Raw genomic sequence first — 25,774 nt, 5'->3', positions numbered from 1 at the left:
AAAAAACTCCCTAGCATGTCTCCAAGTAGACCCATCTTGTGTTGTCTGTCCCACATCCCTCCCGTTCTTCTGGGAACTGTTACCCTCCGTGCCAACGGAGTTCTCAGGCAGTCACTATGTTCCACAGGAATCTACCGACTAGTCCCGCTATGGGCACCTGACGCAGCTGGGATTTGGGGAATCAGAACTTGGTCCCTCTTGCGTAGCACCTGTGGGAGAAGAGGTGGTAGCATCGTTTTTCTGCCTTATGAGGCTAGTGAGAGTAGCGGGGAATCCCAGCAGCGTTTCCCTGGTTCCATTCATTCTTCCGTCCAAATGTAACCCTATAGGGCCCTTTCTCCGACTACATTACATGGCCCCATACCCGCCAATAAAAGTCCCTTACCTCAGCAGAAGCTGGATTTCTGTACTCTGCAAGCGATAGTACTAGTACTCAAGCAGAACTCACCAAATACTTAGTCATCTATGTGAAAAGTTGTGTGTTCGCTACCCTAAGTATTCACGCAGTCTGAATGACCACTTGAAACGGGTTTAAAAGAGGCTATTGTCAAGGGCGGTAGCCCTAAATTAACAGCAACAGCAGCAGCTACCTCCCTCGATATGAGTGCTTGCTGTATGCCTGGCTGTTAGCGGAGGAAAAAAATCTTTTTAAAAAGGTTTATTATTTATTTATTTAATTTTTTTTTTTTTTTAAGATTTTATTTATTTATTTGACAGAGAGAGACACAGCGAGAGAGGGAACACAGCAGGGGGAGTGGGAGAGGGAGAAGCAGGCTCCCCGCAGAGCCGGGAGCCCGATGTGGGACTCGATCCCAGGACCCTGGGATCATGACCTGAGCCGAAGGCAGTCGCTTAACCAACTGAGCCACCCAGGCTCCCGATTTATTTATTTATTTATTTTAGAGAGCATGAGCGTCAGGAGGGGCAGAGGGAGAGGATCTCAAGCAGACTCTGCGCTGAGTGTAGAGCCCGGGGTTCGATCTCATGACTCTGAGATCATTACCTGAGTGAAATCAAGAGTTGGACACTTAACAGACTGAGTCACCCAGGTGCCCCAGGAAGGTGGGTTTGATCCAGGTTTATTAAGACTTCAGTTCTTTTTTTTTTTTAAGATTTTATTTGAGAGAGAGAGACAGCGAGAGAGGGAACACAAGCAGGGGTAGTGGGAGAGGGAGAAGCAGGCTTCCCGCGGAGCAGAGAGCCCGATGCAGGGCTCGATCCCAGGACCCTGGGATCATGACCTGAGCCGAAGGCAGATGCTTAATGACTGAGCCACGCAGGCGTCCCAAGACTTCGAAGTTCTTAATCACTAAGGTAGAGATTCTTAAATTTTCTACTCTCAGGATCCCTTTATGATCTTAAAAACTAAAGACCTCGAAGAATTTTTGTCTTTGTGGGTGAACATCTACAGATACATCTATATATATATATACACACACACATCTATATATATATAATGGAAATCAAAACCAAGAAATTTAAAAGACTTAAAAAGAAAAAAACCCATCATGTTAACACAAATATTTTTATTAAAAGCCACTATTTTTCAAAACAAAAAAATCAGAGAGTGGCACTGTTTTACATTTTTGCAAATCTCTTTTGTATCTAATAGAAGACAGCTGGATCCTCCCGCCTGCTTCTTCATTCAGTGCGTTGTTTTGACTGGAGGATATAAGGAAAAGCTGGCCTCATGCCGCCATGTAGTGGAACAGGAACTTCACGAACCTCCTGAAAGGGTTCCAGGAGCCCCCAGGAGTCCTCAGACCATACTTTGAGAACCAATACAGTAAACTAGACTGTTTCTCAGTTAAAGACTACATCACCACTGAGTTAGTTTTAGAACTGGCAATTCCTTCCATGACCAAGACTTTTTTTTTTTTAAAGTAATCTCTATACCCAACATGAGGCTTGAACTCGTGACCCCAAGATCAAGAGTCGCATGCTCTACCGACCGAGCCAGCCAGGCACCCCCATGGCCAAGACATTTTAAACAAACTGCAAAAGATGGTGGTGGTAGAGGCAACTTGAATTCTTTTTAATTCCATTTTAAGTGACATCAATTTTCAACTTGAGTTCATAAATTCTTCTTTTGCCAGACAAAATTACATATTAGATTTTTTCACGTTTATTTTTCTAAACTAAGAAGAGAAAGCAACAGGTCATACATGGTCAAGGTTAACATTCGTACAGTGGTTTTACAGTTTACAAAGCTTCTTTCTGTGCACATATGATGCCATTTAGTTCTTAGGAGCCATTCTATAGGGGAAAGGGCGGAGCAGAGAGTCGACTTGCCCAAGACTGCCATCGATGATCAGGCTGTGGACCAGGATTCCTTGTGACCAAGCGATGTGCTCACAGGACAATTCTGCTCTAATGAAGAAACATCTCACTTTTGAAAGGAAGCCTTCTAACCTAGGAAGAGGGGACCCTTTATTTATGTTCACTTTTTCACATACACAAGAGACAGCATCTGTTCTAGAATCCAACTGGATTTTATTTGACACAGAATACAATATGGCTGCAGGAATAGCAAACTGAAAAGACAAAGCAGAAAAGACACAGTTCTATCTAATTTATAATTAAGTAACAGGGGGCAAGTCATTAAATGAATAACAGAACAGTTGAGCTCGATGGAAGAATTCTCTTTCTAGTGCCCATACCTGAAAGACAAAGTAAATTATTTTATTAATTCCTTAGTAATTTCCTCCTGAGACTACAAAACCTGCTAAAACATAGGAGCAGATGTAATGAAAACTTTTAAAAGATGTGAGTACAAGTGTACTCCAAGATTGGGCTGACACTAGTCTCTGCCCCTTTTATTTTATCCTGCATAACATTTTACCTACTACCCTCTTCTTAGTGACAGTCTCTCCATGGGCCTCAACTATACCTACCTGATCCTCCTTCCAGTTACCAGACAGATGTGGGCAGTATTAAGGAGGCGAAGGGGAAAAGTCAGAACGAGTGGCTGTGACAGGGAGCTGCTCTGGTGGCGCCAGTCAGTGGCTCAGACACCCTTTGAGCACTCGGCCTCCCCTTCCCACTGCGGCTTATTTTCACTTCAAATCTGCTACTAAGGTAAATATGGGGAATAGTCACTGAACAGCCTTCAATTTCAAAATCTATCACCAGGTCCAATTTCCGCCCTGATTACATTCAGCACTACAGAAAGAGAACTGTAGAGAAATGAGGTATGGATTTCAGGTGATTTCTGATTTCCCCAAAAGCCAAAATTTGGCTCTAACAAGATTATATAAAAACAAACAAGGCTGGGAAATTTCTTCCACATATAAATGGACTGCTTGAACAAAAATCCTTCATTATTATCTTACTCAATCTTTTGTCCGGTTCTTTATGGACAGTTAGCCTCTGATTAAAATACTTATAACAGGGCGCCTGGGTGGCTCAGTCGTTAAGCGTCTGCCTTCGGCTCAGGTCATGGTCCCGGGGTCCTGGGATCGAGCCCCACATCGGGCTCCCTGCTCAGCAGGAAGCCTGCTTCTCCCTCTCCCGCTCCCCCTGCTTGTGTTCCCTCTCTCCTGTCTCTCTCTCTCTCTGTCAAATAAATAAATAAAATCTTAAAAAAAATAAAAATAAATAAAATACTTATAACAGTCTAACATATAATAACCAGGGCACTCGAACTCTGGGTCATGGCTTCGATCAGCCTGAAGGACTACTAGATGTTTTAAGCACTTCTCGTATGAAATCTATGTGAATGTTGTCTAGAAAAAAGTGGTTGTGCCAAATTCCACACAGGGTAGAGCTCCAGTGTTTGTTAGTGGACTGGAGGGAAACCCAGAAGTTGTCCATCACATTAAAGGATGCCATCATTTGCTCCTTAGGAATCTGTGTTCACAAAGCACTGCTGAGCACGGCCTTGTGACAAGGCTGCTGGCTGGACACAGTGGTGGTGTCAAAGCCCGACACAAGAAGTCTTCAAACCCCCCACTGCCGAGGCTCAGTCCAGGGAATATTTAATGGGCAAAAGGGGAAAGTCTGGGTCCAAAACAGAACTTGGAGCCTGCTCCATGGCAGAGCCAATTACTTGAGAGCCAATTACCAATCTCTTGAGAATGTAGAAAAGTGCTTTTGCCCTGATATGTGTGACTTCATGGTTCTACTCAGAACTCGAGCTCCCGAGGATGGGGAAGGACTGTCTCACACGTTTTTGTATCTTACACATTAGGTAGCATACACGTTGCTGAACGAAGGATAATGGTATGAGCTGAACACCGAGTATTTGGCAGGTTTCTTAAAAAATGAACGTGCAGGGGCGCCTGGGTGGCTCAGTCGTTAAGCGTCTGCCTTCGGCTCAGGTCATGGTCCCAGGGTCCTGGGATCGAGCCCCACATTGGGCTCCCTGCTCCGCGGGAAGCCTGCTTCTCCCTCTCCCACTACCCCTGCTTGTGTTCCCTCTTTCGCTGTGTCTCTCTGTCAAATAAATAAATAAAATCTTAAAAAAAAAAAAAAAAAGAAGGTACATTCGATAAGACTTCCAAAAATTCGTTACCAAAATAAATAACGAAGTGTAAAAGCAAAATAACTGTACCAATAAGGGATTTCTAAACATTTAACAAGCTCAAGAACCCCATTTTTTGTTTTTTAAACTTAATTATATCCTATTAATCAAAACTCATATTTATTTCTTTAATTTATTTATTTTTAAGATTTTGTTTATTTGACAGAGACACAGCGAGAGAGGGAACACAAGCAGGGGGAGGGGGAGAGGGAGAAGCAGGCTTCCCGATGGGCAGGGAGCCCGATGCGGGGGCTTGATGCCAGGACCCTGGGATCATGACCTGAGCCGAAGGCAGATGCTTAACAACTGAGGCGCCCCAAAACTCATATTTAAATAAAAATCCCCCTTCTCATAAAAAATTTGATAAAGCGAATGATCAATAATTCAACAGCAACAAAAAAGGGCATTTCACATAAAGAGAGGCATAAAAACATATGAAAAGTAGCCAATCTCACTCAAAATTCAAAAAATGCAACTGAACACTAGTTTTCAACTATCAGAGTAGCTAAGATGGAAAAGTTTGATAATAGAGCCTCAGCAGGAAATGGAGAAAGGGGCATTCTGCTGCATTGTTTAGAGGGAGTGTAAATTACAACATATTCTTGGGAAAGGAAAATCTGACTTTATCAAAAATAAAAATGTACACATTCTTTACTCAGAAATTCCTCTTTTAGGAATTACTGCTACAAATATACCTGCACATATTCACAAAGATTCATGTGTAAGGATGGTCAACCCTACACACTATTTTCAAGTGAAAAATTTGAAATCTAAATGTCTATCAATAGGGACTGATTAAATAAATTATGGTACATCAACATAAAAAATACTTTGCACCCATCAGAAAGAAGGTAGTCTGATATATACGGATATGGAAAAACTCCAAAATGTATGAAATGAAAAAGCAAAGTGAATTACTATGTAGGATGCTCATATTTATGTTAAAATTATATACGTATATCCACCCACATACATGAAAGCACATGTACGGAGATAGGAGGTACTAGGAAGCTGATGGTCACCTTCGGGAGTAAGATTAGGAGATTAAGGTGGGAAATTAATTTTTTTGGTATGCCCTCTTGACTATCTGAATTTTAAAAAATTTACCATGTCATGTTTTATTTGTGTAATACTAATAATTTAATTGAGATAGCCATAAATACCATATCAGAGTTAATCAGCATGAGATAAACCAATGAAGCAGGATAGGTGGATATGATTCTAGCCCAAAGCAAAGATACCTGACATTGGTTAGCCCAGGGAGCCTTATTATGGAGGTGATTCTGGAAATATTTAATAGTTTGCAGATTCTCGTATTTTCTACTTTCACAGACCCTGGGAATTGGGAAACTCCAGGCTGCAAACTTAATGTCGGCCACACCTTTGTGCCTTTTCCTCATAGACGAGTCCTTGTTGAACCAAAAGTTCGTTTGTAAAACAAGGTATGTTCCCTGTCTCCATCTTCTCAGACTATGCACCCTCCAGCTTGAGGTGACTCAAGGATGGCACAGACCACAGAACCCAGTCTTACAACATCAAAACAGCCAGAGACACCTACTTTTGGAATTCCCACTCTCTGTTGTCCAACGGACACACCTGCCGTGTTTTGAGCCAGCGAGAGATGCAGTGGAAGTGAAAAGCATGCTGGAAGAGAAGACACATTTTATTAAAAATCATTCTGTGCAGGCTCAGCCATCTACTGATAGTATGTCTCAAGGGCAGCGGCCTGGTGACACACGGGGGGCCAGCAAACAACGGGAGACAACAAACAATGAGAGGCAAAAGGTCAACAACTGCTTACACCTTGGTCAGGTATAGGACATTCCCACTGGAACATCTGTTAGAAATGTCGTAACCACTACAAAAAGAAATTATTTGGCAAGGGCGCTCTCTCCCCTTCTCTAAAGGGAAGATGGAATGTGGCTTCCTGGTCCTCTTCAGCCTGTAAGGGGAGGCTTCTACTTTCCTTGGACACATGCCAGGAGGCCCTTGATCACAGGCAGATTTCAAACTTCCCCATTCTTTGTCCCCAACTGCCCCTCCCCCACCTTGGAGAATGGGAACCCCAGAAGCAGCGACGTCTCCTGCCGCTGCCGCCCACCCAGAGCCAAGATGGGCACATCCCCAATCTCTCCACACCCAGCTCAGCTCTGTTCAAAAGACCTTCTTTCCAGATTTGTTCAAAGATGTACTGATATTAAAACAGCTCAGTACTTGGTAAGCCTTTAAGGGGTGAGGCACTTTCTCTTAAAAAAAGAATGAGATAAAAAAAATTAGGGTAAAAGGAAGCCTTATGATGGACAAACTGCACACAAGCAGCTGAAAGATCATCAAACGACTTATTTCATGATCAAGGCCAGAAATAAAATGGCCAGAGTACCAAGAAAGCTGGTTACTGACAGGGAACTAGGAGGTGACTTTCAGATTTGGGCAAAAGGAAAATCTGTGTGAGTTTTTTGGTGTGAGTGACAGGCAGATGTTGCTCATAATACCTCACTGGAGCAGAGTATTAAGACAGCAGCACAAGTGCTCCCCCTCATCTCATCTGTGATGAGCTGGCTCAGGTGGGGACAGGGGAGAAATGCTGACACCCCAACAGAATGAAAGCTTCTGCAAGCTTGATTTAGTAACAGCCTCGAAATCTGGTCAGCAGGCCCCACCACAACATGCGTGGACCTTCGAGAAGAGTCACTCAGTGGACTGCCATCATGGCCATTGTCTTTTAATAAAGACAAAAGCAGAATTTGGTAATTAAGAGTGGAATCCACAGCTAGTACACTATGGGCACTCAACAGGACAAATACTCTCCCAGGGCGAGAGCTTTAGGAGATCCCTTTCGTGCAACTCGTTGACTCTCATACAACTCACTGTGAAAAAGAGAAAAAAACAAAACTTCTAGAAAGCAGAAAGCTGAGGCATTTTTTTCCTCAATCACCAGGTAGTAGGGACAGGTTCACCTAGGGGTATTCAAGAGGCCTTTCTCCACCGGCCCCCCACTCCCTGCCCCCATGAGGCACCTTGCAGCAGTCCAGGGTCCTTATATACCTCAACTACCTCGGAAGATGGAGGGAATGAGGGGCTGCAAATAAGGCTACAGAGCAGGTGACAGCATCGCTGAACCACTCTGGTCCCAACTTTCTTCCTGTTAATAACCTACGGTCTGTTGATGGGTACATTTAGCAGTCTCAAAGTACACTGCCTAGTGCTTTCCAGTTCACAGAAGATGCTAACATGTATTACCTAACTGGAGCCTCAGCAACCCTGGCAAGCAATCATGACAGGTAATATTACTTTCATTCTGCAGACAGGAAACTGAAACTCAGACAAATCAAGTGACTCGCCTAATTCATGGAGCCAGTGAGAAGACCCAGAACTAGAAGCCAGCACTGGTCCAAAGGTCTCTGACACACCATGCCAGTTCTTCTCTGTGGCCGGCTCCCCGAGCTAGTCTCGCCTTAGCCAAATTTAAGGGAAGTTCACTTCCTTTTCCTTCCACCAAAAAATAACATGGCCCTTAGTGTATGCCTGAAATGTCAGGCAGAGCAAAGAGCCCAATATATTTTATTTCTTTATCCCCATAAACAACAAATCCAATTGGGCCAATACTGGCTACTGTGGAACTGCTCAAAGGGCCTTGGCAGAATGAAGAAGGTGCAGCACAGGCTCGGGTAGGGCAGAGCCCCAGCCTGCTCGGCTGAAGTACTGATAGTCACTATCTGCTCAGTAACCAGCCCCCTCCCCCAAAGGTGACGCTTATGTCTCCTATGTGGCAGGATAAAATCATTTCATCCTGATTATAGGATGAGGGAACCCAGGCTTGGGGATGTCAAATACCTTATTTGAAGTCACTTAGCAAGTAAGTCAAAGACAGGGAATGGTGGTCTGACTCCAGAGCCCCTTAGGCCTGTGCCATGCTGGGAGCTGGGGATCCTTTTTCCCCCTTGGCAAAGAAGGACAGGACAATTTTAGCTCATGTGAGTGGGACTATATGGCTATTCAGATGACTTTTTAACACATGCTAGAAATAACATATTTGATGTTGTTATCCTTCACAGCTGTCACACCGTGGAAGGCTGTACATTCAGTCCAATGATGCTGGACAAAACATTTCTGGCATGAGCCACGTTAAAAAAAAAAAATCCTAACCTAGTACATTTGCCACACTTTAAAACACACACACACGGGCCCTTGAACACACGATTTATTCGCCAAACTTAGTTCCACAAGGCATATAGCCCTAAAAAAAGATGTTAAGAAGGTAAAGATATCCACCAACGGGAGAATATTCCAAAGACTGCCACAGGCTTTGCAGGCAATTCCCAAAGAGGAATCCCCAAAGTGTTGCTAACAAAAGTGGGTCCACTTTATGATTAAGACAAAATGGTGCCCCTGCAATAACTAATAATTTTTAACCTATAACAGGTGAATACTACAAAGATTTAAAATCTTTTTTACTATTTGTATACCTTTTGGGAGAAAGGTGGGCTAGGCATTTTTTTTCCTAGTTATTTTCAAGACTGGCAAAGCAGGAAAAGTGGTAATATGTTTACAAGCCATGCTGATAGGGAAAGATGTTTCCTTACGTTACAGACTCCCCATGCAACAGTGCACTCTTCAGAAGTAGCAGACGCCTGGTTAGCTTGACATTCTATGCCTGTGGGAACAAGAGCAACAAGATCACTGGACCTCCTGAGCAACCACCTTTCAATCTATAGCAGCCCTACCTGCACAGTAACACAAGGACAGGATTTGGGCAGAGGCAGGGGTGAGGGTGGTGCAAACCTGAACAAAATCAAGCGGTTCATTAGTCATAATTGTTTTTTAATGAGTGTAAGAAGGGGTGAAGCATAGAAGGCAGACATGTGACTTAACAGTTTGCTTTGCAACGATTTCCTATCCTTGTTCACAGAGTGATGAAGGAAAAGACACTTTTTAGTTCTGAACATAACCTGACCTGTCCAAATGAAAGTGATTTCTCCTAGTTTGGTCAATTTAGTAAATTCCTAAAGCTACCTTGTAACTCTTACTGTGCTGAGAACTGGCATCTTCTCCCCCTGTTCTTGGCAAATGCTGCCTCTTAGGCCCTTACAACAGGATGGCCTAGTTGGGTAACAAGCTCCAGTCTCTAAAGGGGTCAGGCAGACACATAGGAACCGGGACAGAAGCAAAATAAAAGAGGGGGAAGAGGCCTGCGGCAAACCGTAGCATATGCTGTGTGAAAGCACCCAAACTCCAATGTCTTTAAAACACTGTCAAACAAAGCAAATCTGTTAGGCCAATGGGTTAGAGATTTGGGGCCCAGCACTTGTTGATGGTTACTACCCCTGAGGTGATTCTGTCTGGTGAACAGAGCACATTATGGCAAATATATCCAAATATCAATTTCACAGAGGGGAGGAGAGAGGAATTTAAATAGAATACAAATCTGACTGAGATCAAGAACTGACGAGTAAAGCTCTACTGGGGATAAATATTCAAGGAACAAGAATTAATAATGTCTAATTTGCTTTCTCTGAAGGTGGTAACTAAATGGAGTCTCCCATTTGAAGAATAAAAAGTTTCAGGAAAGACTAATAGGAGACAATTACCTCAAACTTCCATAGGTGAGAAACAGTAAAACTGTAAGCAAATAGTGCTGAGACGTGAATGGGTCTATTTGGTCTTGGGGGAAATTATATGCCATAAGGGATTTTTTCCATTCTTCAAAAATATGAAAGGCAAGGGGTCTGAAATCACAGAACTTCCTTTTGCTACCAGATTCACACTACAAAGAGAAGGGTTTTCCTTCTGATAGGAGTGGACAGTCTAGGGTCTATGCAGTATATTCAAGGATTTACTGGGGCTGTGACTGCACTACCATATTCAAAAGTAGAGAAAATAAAATCTGATGTCCTTCAAGTTGGATCCTCTCAGGTGAGTGCAGTGTATTATGAAATTAGCTAAATAAGAGGCATAATTATTACTAAAATAAATAACAACTATTTCAAGGTACATTATCATGTTTAAATTTTTCTAGGTCAAAGTATTTTTAAGGGACTCTGTCTTTCTATGCCAAGTGCAAAGTAGGCTCTCGGTACCTGAATAAGCAAACAAAACCACTTCTACAAACAGAGACAACAGGGGCCAAATATATATGCATTCTTTACCTGGTAATTCCTAACAAAGAACAGAAATATATGAGGGATAGGATTGCAATCTAGAATGCTACATAAGAAAGGATGTGGCAAGGAAAATTACTAAATACGAGTGTAAAATGTTTTCAAACAGAAAATGTTCTTGAGCTGTTGGTGCAGAGTGAGTACAGGAGTTGAGTGGTTCATTTAAACAGGGAAAGTAACTGTCCACTGTCAACCTACAGCAGCCAAAACAAGCAGCACATAACGGGTTCCTGTCATACCCCTGCAAAGGCAGAAGCTTAGTGCATGTGATACATAAAGCTTGGAGACTTTTAAACTTCAATACAAGAGCATTACCACCAAAGGACTGCTAAGGAAGCAATGGTTTCATCTTGGAAGGAGACAGATTTCACACTTTCAAAACAGGGATAGCCCTGTGGTTTAGGAGGAGGCTAACTTCTCACCGGCAAAGGCTGGGTCTACACCCTTCTGGATGCCCTCTTCCATCTGGAACAAGATTACCTGAGGTAATGGAGAAAACCTAGGAGATTGTGTTTTTCAGCAACTCTTTAGAACAAAGAAATGGGGCAATATACAATAAATACAAAGCTAGAATAGGGCATGTAGTGTCAATTTTGACTCAAAAGAGGAAGTCTTCAGACCAAGAAAGCTTTATAGAAGAGTCCAACTTGGGCACAGCCATAATCACTCTTAGTTATTTAAGGCTATGTATATAATTATTCATTTAATGCCAGGCCAGAATTTATTAGAAAATGGCCATTGCTAAATCAAGATTCTAATTTTCAGCTTTAAAAAAGGTCTTTTTACAAGAATCATAATCCATTTATTTATTTATTTTCAAAAAGATTTTATTTATTTATTTGACAGAGAGAGAGCACAAGTAGGCAGAGCGGCAGGCAGAGGGAGTGGGAGAGGGAGAAGCAGACTCCCTCTGAGCAGGGAGCCCGATGTGGGGCTCGATCCCAGGACCCTGGGATCACGACCTGAGTCGAAGGCAGACGCTTAACCGACTGAGCCACCCAGGTGCCTGAATCCATTTATTTTTTTAAAGGAAGGCAAGCCCAGTTGTGGCAACCAGGCTTCTCTTTAGTGTCTGTGATAAACAAAAGGGTATGTTTCTAAGGGTTTAAACTTGATCTCAGTCACTGTTTTATCCTGGTGCCTAGCAAAATGTCCAGGATGTGCGTATTCATTGAATGAATAAAAGACAAGACTTGAGAACAGACTCTTAATTATAGAGAACAATCTGATGGTTACCAGAGGGGAGGACGGTGAGGGGACGGGTTAAGTAGGTGATGGGGATTAAGGAATGCACTTGTCACGATGAGCACCGGGTGATGTATGGAAGTGTTAGTCACCATACTGTACACCTGAAACTAATATAACGCTGTCGGTTAACTAACTGGAATTAAAATAAAACCTTAAGAAATAAAAAAAAAAAAAACTTCTCAATTAAAATTTTAAAAAGACATGACTTGAAAATACTTCATAATTTTTTGTTATAAGAGTTCAATATTCTGGGGTGCCTGGCTGGGTCAGTCAGTAGAGCATAGGGCTCTTGATCTCAGGGTTTTGAGTTCAAGTCCCATGTTGGGGCCTACTTAAAAAAAGAAAAAAAAGGGGTGCCTGCTTCTCCCTCTCCCGCTCCCCCTGCTTGTGTTCCCTCTCTCACTATATCTCTCTGTCAAATAAATAAATAAAATCTTAAAAAAAAAAAAAAGAGTTCAATATTCTACTACTTCATCTAACATTTAAAATATATCATAGAGTAGGTAGGTGTCTCACTGAAGACCTACATTGATCCCTTAAGTGTTCAACTCTAAGACAGAGTATTAATGGCCTTTGTCTGTTGTGGTCCTCCCAAGAAGTACATTCTCTTGCATCCAGAGAGACACAAAATGACTTAAACATAGAAGTGAGGAAGTGGGGGACAGGGTTATTTGGAATCATTAACTATTTACAGAAGAGAGACCCAAGAAAATAAAATTTGTTTTGGGCACGACTCCTTATGAAAATGCACAGCAACAAAATTGGCAAGCATGTAATCAAAGACCCCACCCGAACACATTTAAAACTGTGCATATGTTTTTCTGTGATGGGTTCCTTCTATCTGTATTAAACATCATGGTAGCTGCTGTCTGCTTTGACTGTTGTGTGAAAGGTAAACAGGGTCAAAACTCAAAGAAACCAAGGGCAACAAACTACCAACACATGGTATTTGATTGGTGCTTTCCAAGTTGCAATGATCACAGACTATTCCTCTATTTTGTATTTTTATTATTCATTGAGCAAGTACTTAGTGAGAACCTATTATGTACTGGACACTATGCTAGATGCTGGGAATAGAGCAGTAAATAACATAGACATGACAGAGAACCAACTAAATTAAATACTACAAAGGAAACTATAGGAGGTCTTGGGAATATTTAACAGAACTGTCACAGCCTGTGTGTATCTAAGTATGGTCAGGGAACACATCTCTGAGCTAGATCAAGGTAAGATCTAAAGACCAACTATGGCTTAACTCTGCATTGCCTAAAAAAGTCACCACTAGCCTCATATGGCTATTGGGCACTTGAAATGTGCCCAGTCTGAATTGAGATGTGCTGTAAGTGTAAAATACACTCCAAAGACTTAGTACCAAAAATAGAATGTAGAATATTTCACTTTAAAATATTATTTACATGTTGAAATGAAATTTTTTTGGATATAGTAGGATAAATAAAATGCAAATCATCTGTATCTTTTTATTTTAATGTGGGTACCAGAAAATTTTAAATTACGTATGTACTTGCATTTGTGGCTCATATTTAGATCGGACAGTACTGGGTTAGGTAAAGGTAGTGGAGAGAAGAGGGAGAATATTCCACACCGAGGGAAGAGGATATGTAATGGCTCTAAAAAAGAGCACGGACACTTCAAGAATGGAAAGAAAGCCAAAGAAACTACCAGAGTGAGTGGGAGAGTGGTGCAAGATGAAGCTGGAGAGGCAGGTGAGTGATTTTCAAACTAAGTGCCTGTAAATTCAACTCGAAAGCTGAAATTTCTTTACCTCATACCTGATCTCCGTAACAAACCATTTTAGTACCTGGATGAAAAAGTAACCTCAACTGTTCCTGGTGTGATTAATATACTTGCCCTGATTACTATAAGGATCCTGAGTCCATCAACAGCTATGATCAAATTCACCATGTGCTGGCTACTATACATGATGGAAGATGTAGGAGATTTAAATGAATTTTCTTTACGGCAATTAGTTGTCTATTTAGATGTTGGCAGTGATGTCCTCTTAACTTTGGGGCTAACATTGCAATTCCTTACTTATTTGGCTTCTTTCTTTATAAATCTTGCCAAGCAAAAACTAGCTTTGGTAGAATATTTTAGCTCAAAGTTTATTTTTTTCCTTTCACTATTTTTGCCTTTGAGTCTGGGTATGAGATGGGAAATACAGAGGAATAATCAACAGTGCCTCTGTGTCCACAACTCATTCTAAATGTGTGCTTGCCATCTTTAGATTGAGTATATTTATTCTGAGAGATGAGTGTGCCTCCAGGATATCATTAAATCTACTCTATTTCAAATATACCAACGGACTAGAGGCAGAAGACACCAAGTGTTCTGACTATGCTTTATATCTCCTTGGGAAGAAGAAATTTGGTCACATCAGGATAGCCACAATCTCTGTAACTTCTCAACTTCCTCCCATTCTCCTCCAGTTACTTACAAAGATCCATAATGTGGTTCCTGCAGATGGCACAGTTATCAACCACAATATCCCAGGCCCAGAGGGCTACTGCATTCCACTGCAAAGAGAAAAAGGGGGAACAATGCACTCTCCTTGTAACACAGGCACACACACACTCTAGGATTTCATGCTGCACCTGCAGTTATCACCTCTTTGGCCACAAGAGTTTGGGGATATTACATTACTCTTATTTATTTTATCAGAGGGCAACAGCAGGCTACATGTGTGCTCACCCGTTCTTCAAACAGTTGAGTATACGAACACAGATTAATCTTTATTTTTTCCTACAGCTTACAATAATTTAGTCAACCATATCAATGTAAGAAAATCAGGAATAATTTTTAAGTGCCTGTTTTAGGTTTAATAAGCACAAACTTGAATTTCTGTACAGATTCCCCTGAAGAACTCAATTTCTGCACAGATAAATATCTGCTCTTCAAGGCAGCTTTGAAAGAATGAGTGGGGAGGTGAAAGCTAGGAACAGAATGAACTAAGATGATGATTGGATCATAAAATGGGTAATCGTGGGATAAGCTGGATAACTAATTACCCAGTGTCAGTACACAGAGCAAGGTCACCACTTAAATCTTACAAGATTATTTCACAACAAACTCTAGAATTCACTAGAATTTTGGTTAGTTATTATTATCAAATAAACTGATGTTCTCAACTTTTACATGCCCAGACTCATATTTAGTTAAGATAATTCCAATTAAGAGTTCATCTGAAAGCGGCATTTAAGTAATTCAATCTTCTGGCCTCTGCAATTACAAATATTCCCAAACTCCCTTTTCATCCACTAATTTGGTGCCACTTCCAAAACCTTCATCTCTTTCAAACCCAATTCTCAGTGTCTAGTTCAACTTCTTCAGCACTTTTCACCCGACAGCTTCAACTTGAAGGAAAAAAACCCCTATTTCTATTCTTCAATATGGCTGCTGGCTGTTACTGAGCATGCAGTGCCCACAATGAAACACCAAAAAAGCACTAGGAGGGGGAATATTGTCAGTGTTTAGCCAGATGTTCCAAGAGTAACATTTTCCCTATCCCAGAGTCTTCATTTTGAACAGATTTATTTGATATTATGTGGGAATCGGCACTTTTCTCCCAAACTGTTGGCAAACCACTGTACGGCATTTCATGCAAAAAGACACGTTCCACATTTTTGCTTTCCCACTTTCACCAGGTCGTTCGCCACTAGTAGTCAACCCTTCCTAAATGACACAAGGTTTGGGCTCGCGTTTTCTTTTTAACAAATTCCACCATGGTGTTTTTTTTTTTTTTTTTTTGGACAGAGGGAATCGATTCTGGATATGACCACAGGACTGTGGCGTCTGTGTGACAAACCAACAGACCTCTCAGAAGAGTCAAGAGTTGTTACACTGGAGACACTTCAACTCGGCGGGGACGAGGACTAAGAGAGAGGGCTAAGGGAGGCCTTGATTAGGCGAGGACCGGGCTGGGGTCCCTCAATCAGAAGGACCCCGGGCTTCGGGAAGAGGCGGGGCAAGGAGATCACCAGCGGGGCTCCTCAGAGGCCTCCAATGCGGTAGGAACTCAGGTCCCGGCTTTCGCCGCACTGCCCCCATCCTCCACCCACCGCATCGCTCCGACTCCCCCTTCCATCCACCCCACCCACTCCTCCCCACCCCTCCACCACTCCAGTGACAGCTCAGGCGCTTGGCTCTCTCAGCCAAGTCGCAACCCCGCGTATCGCAATAAGCGCCTCCGTGATTGGCCCCTCAGACTCCTAGCGAAACCAATACTGCCATTGGCAGTGGGCCCCAGTCACGCCGATCAACTCTAAGACCCGCCCCCCAGCTTCCTTTCCTGGTACCCGGTCCCAGGAACGCCCTGAAATGAAGCCCTTTCCTCCGCGCCTCGGTCATCCTCGGGCCTGCCAGCCAGATCCGCGCCTCTCTACCTTCCCTGAGGAAGGCGCTGGCGAGACCCAACCTTTTTCACTTCAAAGCGCTTCTTGCCCGCGCCGCTGTTGGTGCCGCTCGGGGTATCCACATCCATCGCTGCCGCCATTTTGGAAACACAAGGTCTGTCGTCCGGCCACTGCGCCTGCGCACCAGCGCACGCCTCGCTCCCCTCCCGCCCCGGCACCTCCTCCCGTACCCCGCCCCTTGCTGGCGCGGGAAGGGCAGGTGGGGGCGGAGCGCGTGGCTACGCCTCTTAAAGGCGCTGGTACAGGTCCCTCCCCCCCCCTTCCGGCCCTCGCGTCGGCTGGGGAAGAGGCGGTGGCCGGGGCGGGGCCGGGCGGGGCCGAGCCGACGTGATCGAGCCGGGTGGAAATGCTCGAAAGACTCCCCCTCGCCTGCTCCCGCGGGAAGCCCCCGTCCACACTCCTTCAGCTGGGGCGGCGGCTGCTTCCTCCGCCTCGGCCGCGACCTGCCGCCCCGGCCCCGCCCCGCCTCCCCCCGCCGCCGCCGCCGCACAGCTCCAGTGCCGGCGGGTCTAACGCTGCGTTCCGCCAGGGAAGCGGCGAGGGCGGGCGCCCCGCCTCCTGCTGCCGAAACCGGAGACCCCACAGTTTCGCAGGTCCCGACCCACTTCTGAGCCAGGCCCGACGTGCAGCCTCCCTGGGAGAGCCGGGTCCGGGCACCGTTTGGTTCCTGATTCCGATTCGGGAAATGCTCAGGATTCGACGGGGAGACCGGAGCTCCCCGAATGTCCTCTCCGGGGCCCAACTGTGTAGGCATTTTCCAGTCCTGCCTTAACCTGCCCCCCTGAAATAAGCGGAGGAGAATTGGGAGCCGGGGAGATGCCATCTCCAGCCCGCCCGAAATACCAATCCGTGCTAGAATGCCCTTTGGTTAAGGTACACGGCTTCAACTTCACATACTTGAGCACACATTTCCTGTTCCTCAGTTGGTCATCAGACAATGGGGTCCTTTCTCCCTAATTTCCGTCCTCTTTTCGCTCCTTGCTTTGTAGTCACATCTGCAGTCGCTGTACGTCTTAAATTTGTGTGAGGCATTTGGCCATTGATTCTTACTGGTCGTTCCTTCCTAGCCAAAGCACCTGTACTTTGTCACCCTCCCATTTCTAGATCCGGCCCCCCTTGTGAATCTCTAACCTTGCAGAGATATGACTCGACTAGATCACTCTTGAATCTTGTATTGGCTTATTTGAAATCTCGTATTTTCTCTTAAAAGAAAATTGGAGCGTATTGACTCCATTGCCAAACCGGAAGAACTGCGATTTGTTTCCTTATCTTGGTCATAAACAAGAACAACAAATCCATGAAAACACCACCATAGCTTTAACCAGACTTGGAAAGAGAAAAATTGTGTGAGACCTTAAAACATTATAGGAACCCTACACAGTTTTTCTTAGCCCAAATTTTGTTAGAGTAATAATTCCATGTTGAGATTTCTATCATCTAATTTATTGTGTTCCCAAATGCCCTTACAGGATATTAAAAACCCATAGTAAATTAAGGTATTAAGGGCATATTTATCCTTCATTAAAGAAATTCATTATGTACAAGGTCCTGTTATAAATAGGAGAGACGTGGTGATGAAGGAGTCAAATTCCTTGTAGGGAAATAATACACAAGCAAATACACTGGGGTAAAAAACACCCTCAGGTATCAATAAATGCTATTAAGAAGACAAAACGAGGGGCACCTGGGTGGCCCAGTTGATTAAGTGTCTGCCTTGGGCTCAGGTCATGATCCTGGGGTCCTGGGATCGAGTCCTGTGTTGGGCCACCTGCTGGGCGGAGAGCCTGCTTCTCCCTCTCCTTCCTGCTCGTGCTATCTCTCATTATCTCTGTCTCTCTCTCTCAAATAAAACCAAAAAGAAAAAAAAAGACAAAACGAGGTCATGAAATTGAGGGGAGAATTAGGGGATTAGGCAAGGCCTCTTTGAGTAGTGACATTGCAGCTGAAGTCCTTTACAAGAGCCTAAAAGATCCTGCATGATCTGTTACGCAGGCATTTAATGTATTTTCTTCCTTTTTAAAAAATGGTATGCATATTTTCTAACAGGTTTTTCATTTACTTATTTATTAGATTTATTTGTGTGTGTGTGTGTGTGTGTGTCCTCACCAAGAGGGGAGTTTTTGTTGTTTTGTTTATTGGTAACAATGCAGTGCCTGGTACATTGCAGGGCTCAGTATGTGTTGAATAAATTTGAAAATTTTTGAGCAAGGAGAGTGTGGTAAGAGATATCAGACAGACAGGCAGAGGCCAGATCAGAGCAGGTAGGGATTTGCAGATGTTATGGGAAAGTACTAGAGGGTTTAAATTAGGGGAAGGGACTAACTGACAAAATCTTAAAAGTTTTTAAGCTTTGTGAAGAAGGGATTGTAGGGCTATAAGAGAGGAAGCGGCAACAATTTGCAAGTTGTTTGCTTTATATAGAGCTACAGTAAGGAGATGTATGATCTTAGGGGCAGTTGCATTAAGCTATGAAAACCTCATGTACTGATCTCTCCTTTGGAGATTTGCCTTGCTGTGGTGATTGGCCATGACATTCTGTACCCTAGACTCTACTGCATAAACCTAAGAAAACTTTTCATAGATTTCATACAGATTCCTGTCTTTCTTTCACAATTTCACTATTTACAATGCAACAGGTTATAATTTTAATTTAGTTCCATTCCTTTCATCCATCTATTCATTCAACAATTTCTAAAATATCTACAGAACCTGCTGTCTGTCAACTACACCATGCTAATCTAGATAAAAAGGCATCTGATATTTCAAGTATTTACAAAAGGCCCCTTTCATCGTTGCTCTTATGGTATACTAGCAGAGAGGCAAGTCAGTTATTGATAATTCCAATGAATTTTAGGAAAGGGGAAGTTTGGGGTACTTTCAAACAGAAAGCAGGTCTGTTCGGGGGGGGGGTTCTGGTAGTGGGGAAGTCTTCTTAGAAGAAATGGTTTGCGATTGAAGGATGAGCCAGACAAAAAGCAGCAGATGCAGAGGGATGCTGGTAAATGTTTAAAAACCAGTTCTAAAAAAACAAGACAAGAAAGCCCTGATCTGTAGTGTGAACAGCCAGATTGCAAAATTCCTGAAAATTGCTCTTGTAAGCTCTTGTAAGCTGATGTAAGCTGGCTCTATCACACACACACACTGAGTGATATGGAAGAAGGTGGCATTCCAGGTAGAGGGAACAGTGTGCAGAAGGGACTCAAAGCTGGAAAATGCACAATGCATCCATAAAGACGTCTGGAATGACTGGAGTATAAAGAAAGAATGATATAAATGAGTGCAATGATTGTGCAAGAGTCAATTGTTTGCATCTCTTCTCATTTCTGTATTTAGCAGTCATGTTGGTAACTTGAAATTGGCCATAATAGTAGTATTTACACCATGGGAATTGGCAAACACTGCATATCAGGGTTTTCCACTCCCCAACTTGTTTATTAAATATTTACCACTGGTAGGGGGCCAGGTCATGCAGAATTGTTCAATGGACACATGCAAAGGGTTTTGGTCCTTATCCTTAGTGATGGGAAGCCATTGAAGGATTTTAACCAGTGACATACATGGTCAGATGTGCACTTTTAAAAGTGCTAGAACGTGGCCCTAAAGTAAAGAAATTGGATCCCAAAGATTACAGGTGGGGAATTTTTGAAGTATGTCCATATCCAAGTGGAGATCAAAGGAGCCCAACTAAAAGAACCCTGAACTGACAGTGACAACTGTGGATTGAACAGTTCTTTTTAAAAGGGCTATTTTGAAGATTATGATTCTGACTTTAGAGGAACTGGTGATTAGCAGTGGAAGGAATCATGTAAAATTCCTTAAATAAAAATTTACTGACTTTAAATTAAAAAAAGAAAAGTGTTAGGCAGAGCTTCCACTTCTGGGAAGGTGGAGTAGACATACTTTTCCCTATTCTTCTCTCTTACCACTGAAATCCCTGAACAGGATATATATTTAAAAAATAATAAGACTCTGAGAGACAGAAGAGGCAGACCAGTTGGGACATCGGGACCTGAGGAATGACATGGTAGTGAGTTCCGTGGGTTTTCTTTTTAATTCCTATGTCCCAGACTTGGAGCTGAGGAAGCTGGAAGCCAGAAATGCCATTGAGTACAGACAGAAAAGGAAGAAATAAATAGAAAAGAAAGAACAACAACAACAAAAAAGGCTGCTTACTTTAGCAAACAGAAAACTTTAGACAATATCTGCTTTACTCCAAACAACAGACAAAAAATGTGGCCCCACTTGCATCCATGCCAGCAAAGCTGAATGAGGAGCCTAGTCTGTGCAGCTTGCAAGTCTTTAACCAGGTGTCCGAACACCCATGCTAGCGTGGGGCAGGCCAATTAAGGAATTGGAACTCTCATCCCTTCTGGTTGATGAGTTCCCCTAACCCTGCTGTGTAAGAGGGGACCATGACAAGGTCTGGACATCCACTCCAACCCAGCAGTAATGAGGCAACCCTTCCTCTCCCTGCTGGGGTGGTGTTGGAGGAGGCTAGTGGAGAGTGAGGACTTTCACCATCACTCAGCAATAATGAGGATGCCCCCACTACAGTGTCGGTGGAGACCATGTAGGGAGTTGGAACACCTACCCTCCACCCGTCGGTGTTAATGGAAACTAAGTGAGGAACCTGGACTTCTACCTCCACACTCCCCTGCTGCAATGATGTAAAAAAAAAAAAAAAGAAAGAAGTCAATTAAATTAAATAGAAGGTTTAAATAAAATCCAGAGTCTCATAACATAATATAAAGATGTCCAGTTTCAGTTGAAAAATCACTCAACTTACCAAGAACTGTGAGATCTCGAAAGTGAATGAAAAGACTATCAAATAGATGCCAACACCAAGATGACAGGGTTGTTAGAATTATCTGACAAAGACTTAAAGCCAGCAATGATAAACATTTTTCAGCAAGCAGCTGCACACAAGCTTGAAACAGGTGAGAAAATAGACTTAACAACAACAACAAAATAATAAAAATAAAAGAAGACCCAAATAGAAATTTTAGAATAGAAAAATGTAATAACTGAAATAAATATCTCAGTGGATGTGCTCAACAACACAATGGAAGTGACGGGGGGAAAACAATGACTGAACTGGAAGATAGAACAATAGAAATTACCTAATCTAAACAAGAGAGAGAAAATAGTCTGAAAATCCAAACAAAATAAAACAAAAACAAAGAACCACCACCAACAAAAAAACCCCCAAAAAACAAACCAAAACAAAAAACTCCAGAGCCTCAGAGACCTGTGGGACTATCAGAAAAGATTTAACATTTGTGTCCTCAGAGTTCAAGAAAAAAAAGACAAGGAGGTCCAGGCTTAAAAGGTAATTAGTGAAATAATGGATGAATACTTCTCCTATTTGGCAAGAAACAGCCTATAGATTCAAGAAACTGAGTAAACCCACACGGGATAAACACAAAGAAATCCATGTGAAGAAATATCACAATTTGACTTCTGAAAACTAAAGACAGAAAATCTTGAAACCAGCCAGAGAAAATCACAACTTATCTATTGAAGAAAAATAATTTGAATAACAGCAGATTCCTCATCAGAAATCATGGAAGTCAGAAAGAAGTAGCAATATAGTTTTAATTATAGAAAAAACAAAGAAACTGTCAACCCAGAATCCTATACCCAATGAAAATATCCTTTAGCAGTGAAGGGACAATCAAGACATTCTAAGATGAAGGAAAACTAAGAAAATTTGTCACTTCAGACCTACTTAAAAACATGGATAAAGGAATTTCTCTAAACAGAAAGGAAACAATAAAACAAGGAACCTTGGAACATCAGGAAGAAGGAGGAACACAGTAAGCAAAACAGGGGTAAATACAATAGTCTTCTCTTGGGTTTTCTAAATCATGCTTGACGGTTTGAGTAAAAAATGTAATCTTGTGGGGTGCCTGGCTGGCTCGGTTGGTAGAGCATGTGATTCTTGATCTCAGGGTTGTGAGTTTAAGCCCCATGTTATGTATGGAGCTCACTTTTTAAAAAATCAACTGGATTTAAAAAACTTAAAAAAATGTTTTAAAAAATAGAGTCTTGTGTGGTTCTAAATATATGTGGAGGAAATATTTAAGAAAATTATAAAATGGGAAGGGTAAAGGGACATAGAGGGAGGTAAGGTATTTATACTTCATTTTAAATTGGTAAAATGATGACATCAGTGGGTTGTCCTAAGTTATGTATATGTGATGTAATACCTAGAATGACCACTTAAAAATACACAAAGAGATACACTCAACATTATAAATACATAAAAATGGAATCCTAAAAAAATGTTTAAGTAACCCACAGGAAGGCAGGAAAACAAAAAAGAGCAATGAAAAACAAAGAGAACAAACAGAAAACAAAACATAAAACAGACTTAATCCTAAACATAGCAATAACTACATTAAAAGTAAATGGTCTAAGAATATCAATTAAGAGTCAGAGGTTGGCAGAGTGGATTTAAAAACACGGCCTAGTATATGCTGTCTATGAGAAGCTCACTTCTCTTCAAATATGATATAGGCAATGTGCAAGTAAAAGGATGGAAAAAGATATGCAAACATTAATCAAAGGAAAGCAGGTTATATTAATGTCAGATAAAATAGACTTTGGAGTAAAGAAAATTACCAGAGGAGAATATTATATAATGCTAAAAATGTCAATCCTCCAAGAAGACATAGCAATCCCAAATGTGTATACACCAAAAATGATCTTCAAAACAAGTGAAGCAAAAGCCGATAGACCTGAAAATAGAAATAGACAAATCTACCATCAGAGTTTGAGATTTCAACACTTCTCTTGCAACAATGGATAGAACTACTAGACAGAAAATCAGCAAGAATATAGAAGAATTTAACATTGTCAACCAACAGGATCTAATCAACATTTTATTTTTTATTTTTATTTTTTTAAAGATTTTATTTATTTATTTGACACAGAGAGAGAGATAGTGAGAGAGCATAAGCTGGGGAGCAGCAGGCAGGCAGAGGGAGAGGGAGAAGCAGGCTCTCTGCTGAGCAAGGAGCCTGATGCAGGACTCGATCCCAGGACCCTGGGATCATGACCTGAGCCAAAGGCAGCCACTTAACCGACTGAGCCACCCACGTGCCCCTCTAATCCACATTTTAAAAACATTCCATCCAGGGGCACCTGGCTGGCTCACTCGGTGGAACATGTGACTCTTGATCTCAGGGTCATGAGTTCAAGCCTCACATTGGGTGTGGACCTACTTAAAAAAATTTTTTTAAATAAATAAATAACATTCCATCTCATAACAGCAGCATATATATTCTTTTAAAAGTGACATGGAACAGGGCATCTCCCCTCTATGTTCTAGATGGGATGATGCCCATTTGTTTAATAAAGCCAGTTAGAACTTCAAATTAAAAAAAAAAAAAAAGTGCCATGGAACATAAACCAAGGTATACCTTACCCTGGGCCATAAAATGGATCTTTAAAATTTTTTAAAAATTTGAAATCCTACAATGTTTTCTCCAACCACAATGAAATCAAACTAGAAGTCAATAACAGAAAGATGATAGGAAAAACAACTAGAAACTAAACACATTTTTTCTTTTTTCTTTCTTTTTTTTTTAAAGATTTTTTCTTTATTTATTTGATAGAGAGAATGAGAGAGCGAGAGAGTATGAGAAGGGGGAGGGTCAGAGGGAGAAGCAGGCTCTCCGCTGAGCAGGGAGCCCGATGTGGGACTCGATCCCGGGACTCCAGGATCATGACCTGAGCCGAAGGCTGTCGCTTAACCGACTGAGCCACCCAGGTGCCCTAAACAACACATTTTTTTAAAGATTTTATTTATTTATTTATTTATTATTTTAGAGAGAAAGAGCGTGAATGGAAGGAGAAGCAGAGGGGGAGGGACAAGGCAGGGGGAAAAGAATTTCAAGCAGACCCCCCCCACCCCAGCACAAGAGCCTGATGCAGGGCTAGATCTCACAACCCTGAGATCATGACCTGAGCCAAAACCAAGAGTCGGTCACTTAACTGACTGAGCCACCCATGTACCCCTAATCAACACATTTCTCAATAATCTATAGGTGAAAGATGAAGTCTTAAGGGAAATAAAAAATAAGGTTGAAATGAATGAAATAAAAACAACATATCAAAGTCTGTGGGACACTACTAAAACAGTGCTAGAAGAGAAATTTTTAGCACTAAATGTACACATTGGATAAGAGGAAAAGAATGATCTAAGTTCCCACTTCAAGAATGTGGAAGAAAAAGAGCAAAATAAACCCAAAGCAAGCAGAATGAAAGAAATAATAAAGATAAGAGTAGAAATTGAAAACAGAAAAACAAAGAAAATCAATGAAACAAAAATGGATTTTTAAAAAAGATTTTATTTATTTATTTGGGAGAGAGAGAGAGCATCAGTCGGTGGGGGGGGCAGAAGGAGAGGGAGAGGCAGACTCCCTGCTGAGCAAGGAGCCAGATATGGGGCTCGATTCCAGGACCCTGGGATCATGACCTGAGCCGAAGGCAGATGCTTAACTGACTGAGCCACCCAGGTGCCCCCAAAAATGGATTCTTAAAAAGATCATTAAAATTGACATGCTTCCAGCAAGACTGACAAAGATAAAAGGGAGAAGATACAAATTACCAATATCAGTAATGAAACAGGTGATATCACTACCAACCTTGCATATAAAAGGATCATAGGACAATACCACAGACTCTATACACATAAATTCAACAACTTAGACCACTTCCTCAAAAAACACAAATTAACCTCAACTCATTCAATGTGAAATAGATAATTTGAATATCCCTATAACTATTAAGGCAAGTGAATTTATAATTTTAAAGCTTCCAAAAGAGAAATCCAGGCTCAGATAGTTTCACTGGAGAATTCTACCAAATGGGTAAAGAATTAAAGCCAATTCTACAGTCTTCTCCAGAAAATAGAAGAACACTTTTCAATTCATTTTATGAAGCCAGTTTTATATTGATAACAAAACCAGACAAAGACAATATAGAAAAAAGAAAACTGGACCAGTATCTCTCATTAATACAGACATAAACGTCCTTAACAAAGTATTAGCAAATAGAATCTAGCAATATATAAAAAGAATTATTCACCATGACCAAGTGGGGTTTATTCCAGGGATACAACGCTGGTTCAATATTTAAAAACCAATCAATGGATTCTGCCATATTAACAGTTTTAAGAAGAAAAATCACACAATCATATCAATAGATACAGGAAAAACATTTGACAAAATTCAACATCTATTCATGTTAAAGACTCTCAGAAAAGTAGGAACAGAGGAGAACTTCCTGAACTTGATAAAAAGCATCTACAAAAAGCCTACAGTCAACATTATACTTAATGGTGAAATACTGAATGCTTTCCCCTTAAAATTGGGAACAAGGCAAGAATGACCTCTCAGCACTCTTACTCA

At 41.8% G+C, this 25,774-nt stretch overlaps 1 protein-coding gene across 1 annotated transcript; it reads right to left on the bottom strand.

Annotated features, from left to right (window-relative positions):
* Positions 1-2,014: 2,014 nt before the first annotated feature.
* On the bottom strand, positions 2,015-16,496 carry RBX1 (ring-box 1). Its single transcript, XM_032416595.1, has 5 exons — positions 16,361-16,496; positions 14,384-14,462; positions 9,106-9,176; positions 6,081-6,166; positions 2,015-2,660 (listed from the first exon to the last, which is right to left on the bottom strand). The coding sequence occupies exons 1-5, from the start codon at positions 16,436-16,438 to the stop codon at positions 2,648-2,650; spliced, it is 327 nt and encodes a 108-aa protein (XP_032272486.1). The 5' UTR covers positions 16,439-16,496; the 3' UTR covers positions 2,015-2,647.
* Positions 16,497-25,774: the final 9,278 nt, after the last annotated feature.

The sequence above is a fragment of the Phoca vitulina genome, unplaced genomic scaffold, assembly GCF_004348235.1.
Source record: "Phoca vitulina isolate PV1807 unplaced genomic scaffold, GSC_HSeal_1.0 scaffold19, whole genome shotgun sequence".
NCBI classification, from domain to species: Eukaryota; Metazoa; Chordata; class Mammalia; order Carnivora; family Phocidae; genus Phoca; species Phoca vitulina.
The sequence above is the reverse complement of the archived record's forward strand: the minus strand, read 5'-3'. Positions and strand labels throughout refer to the sequence as shown.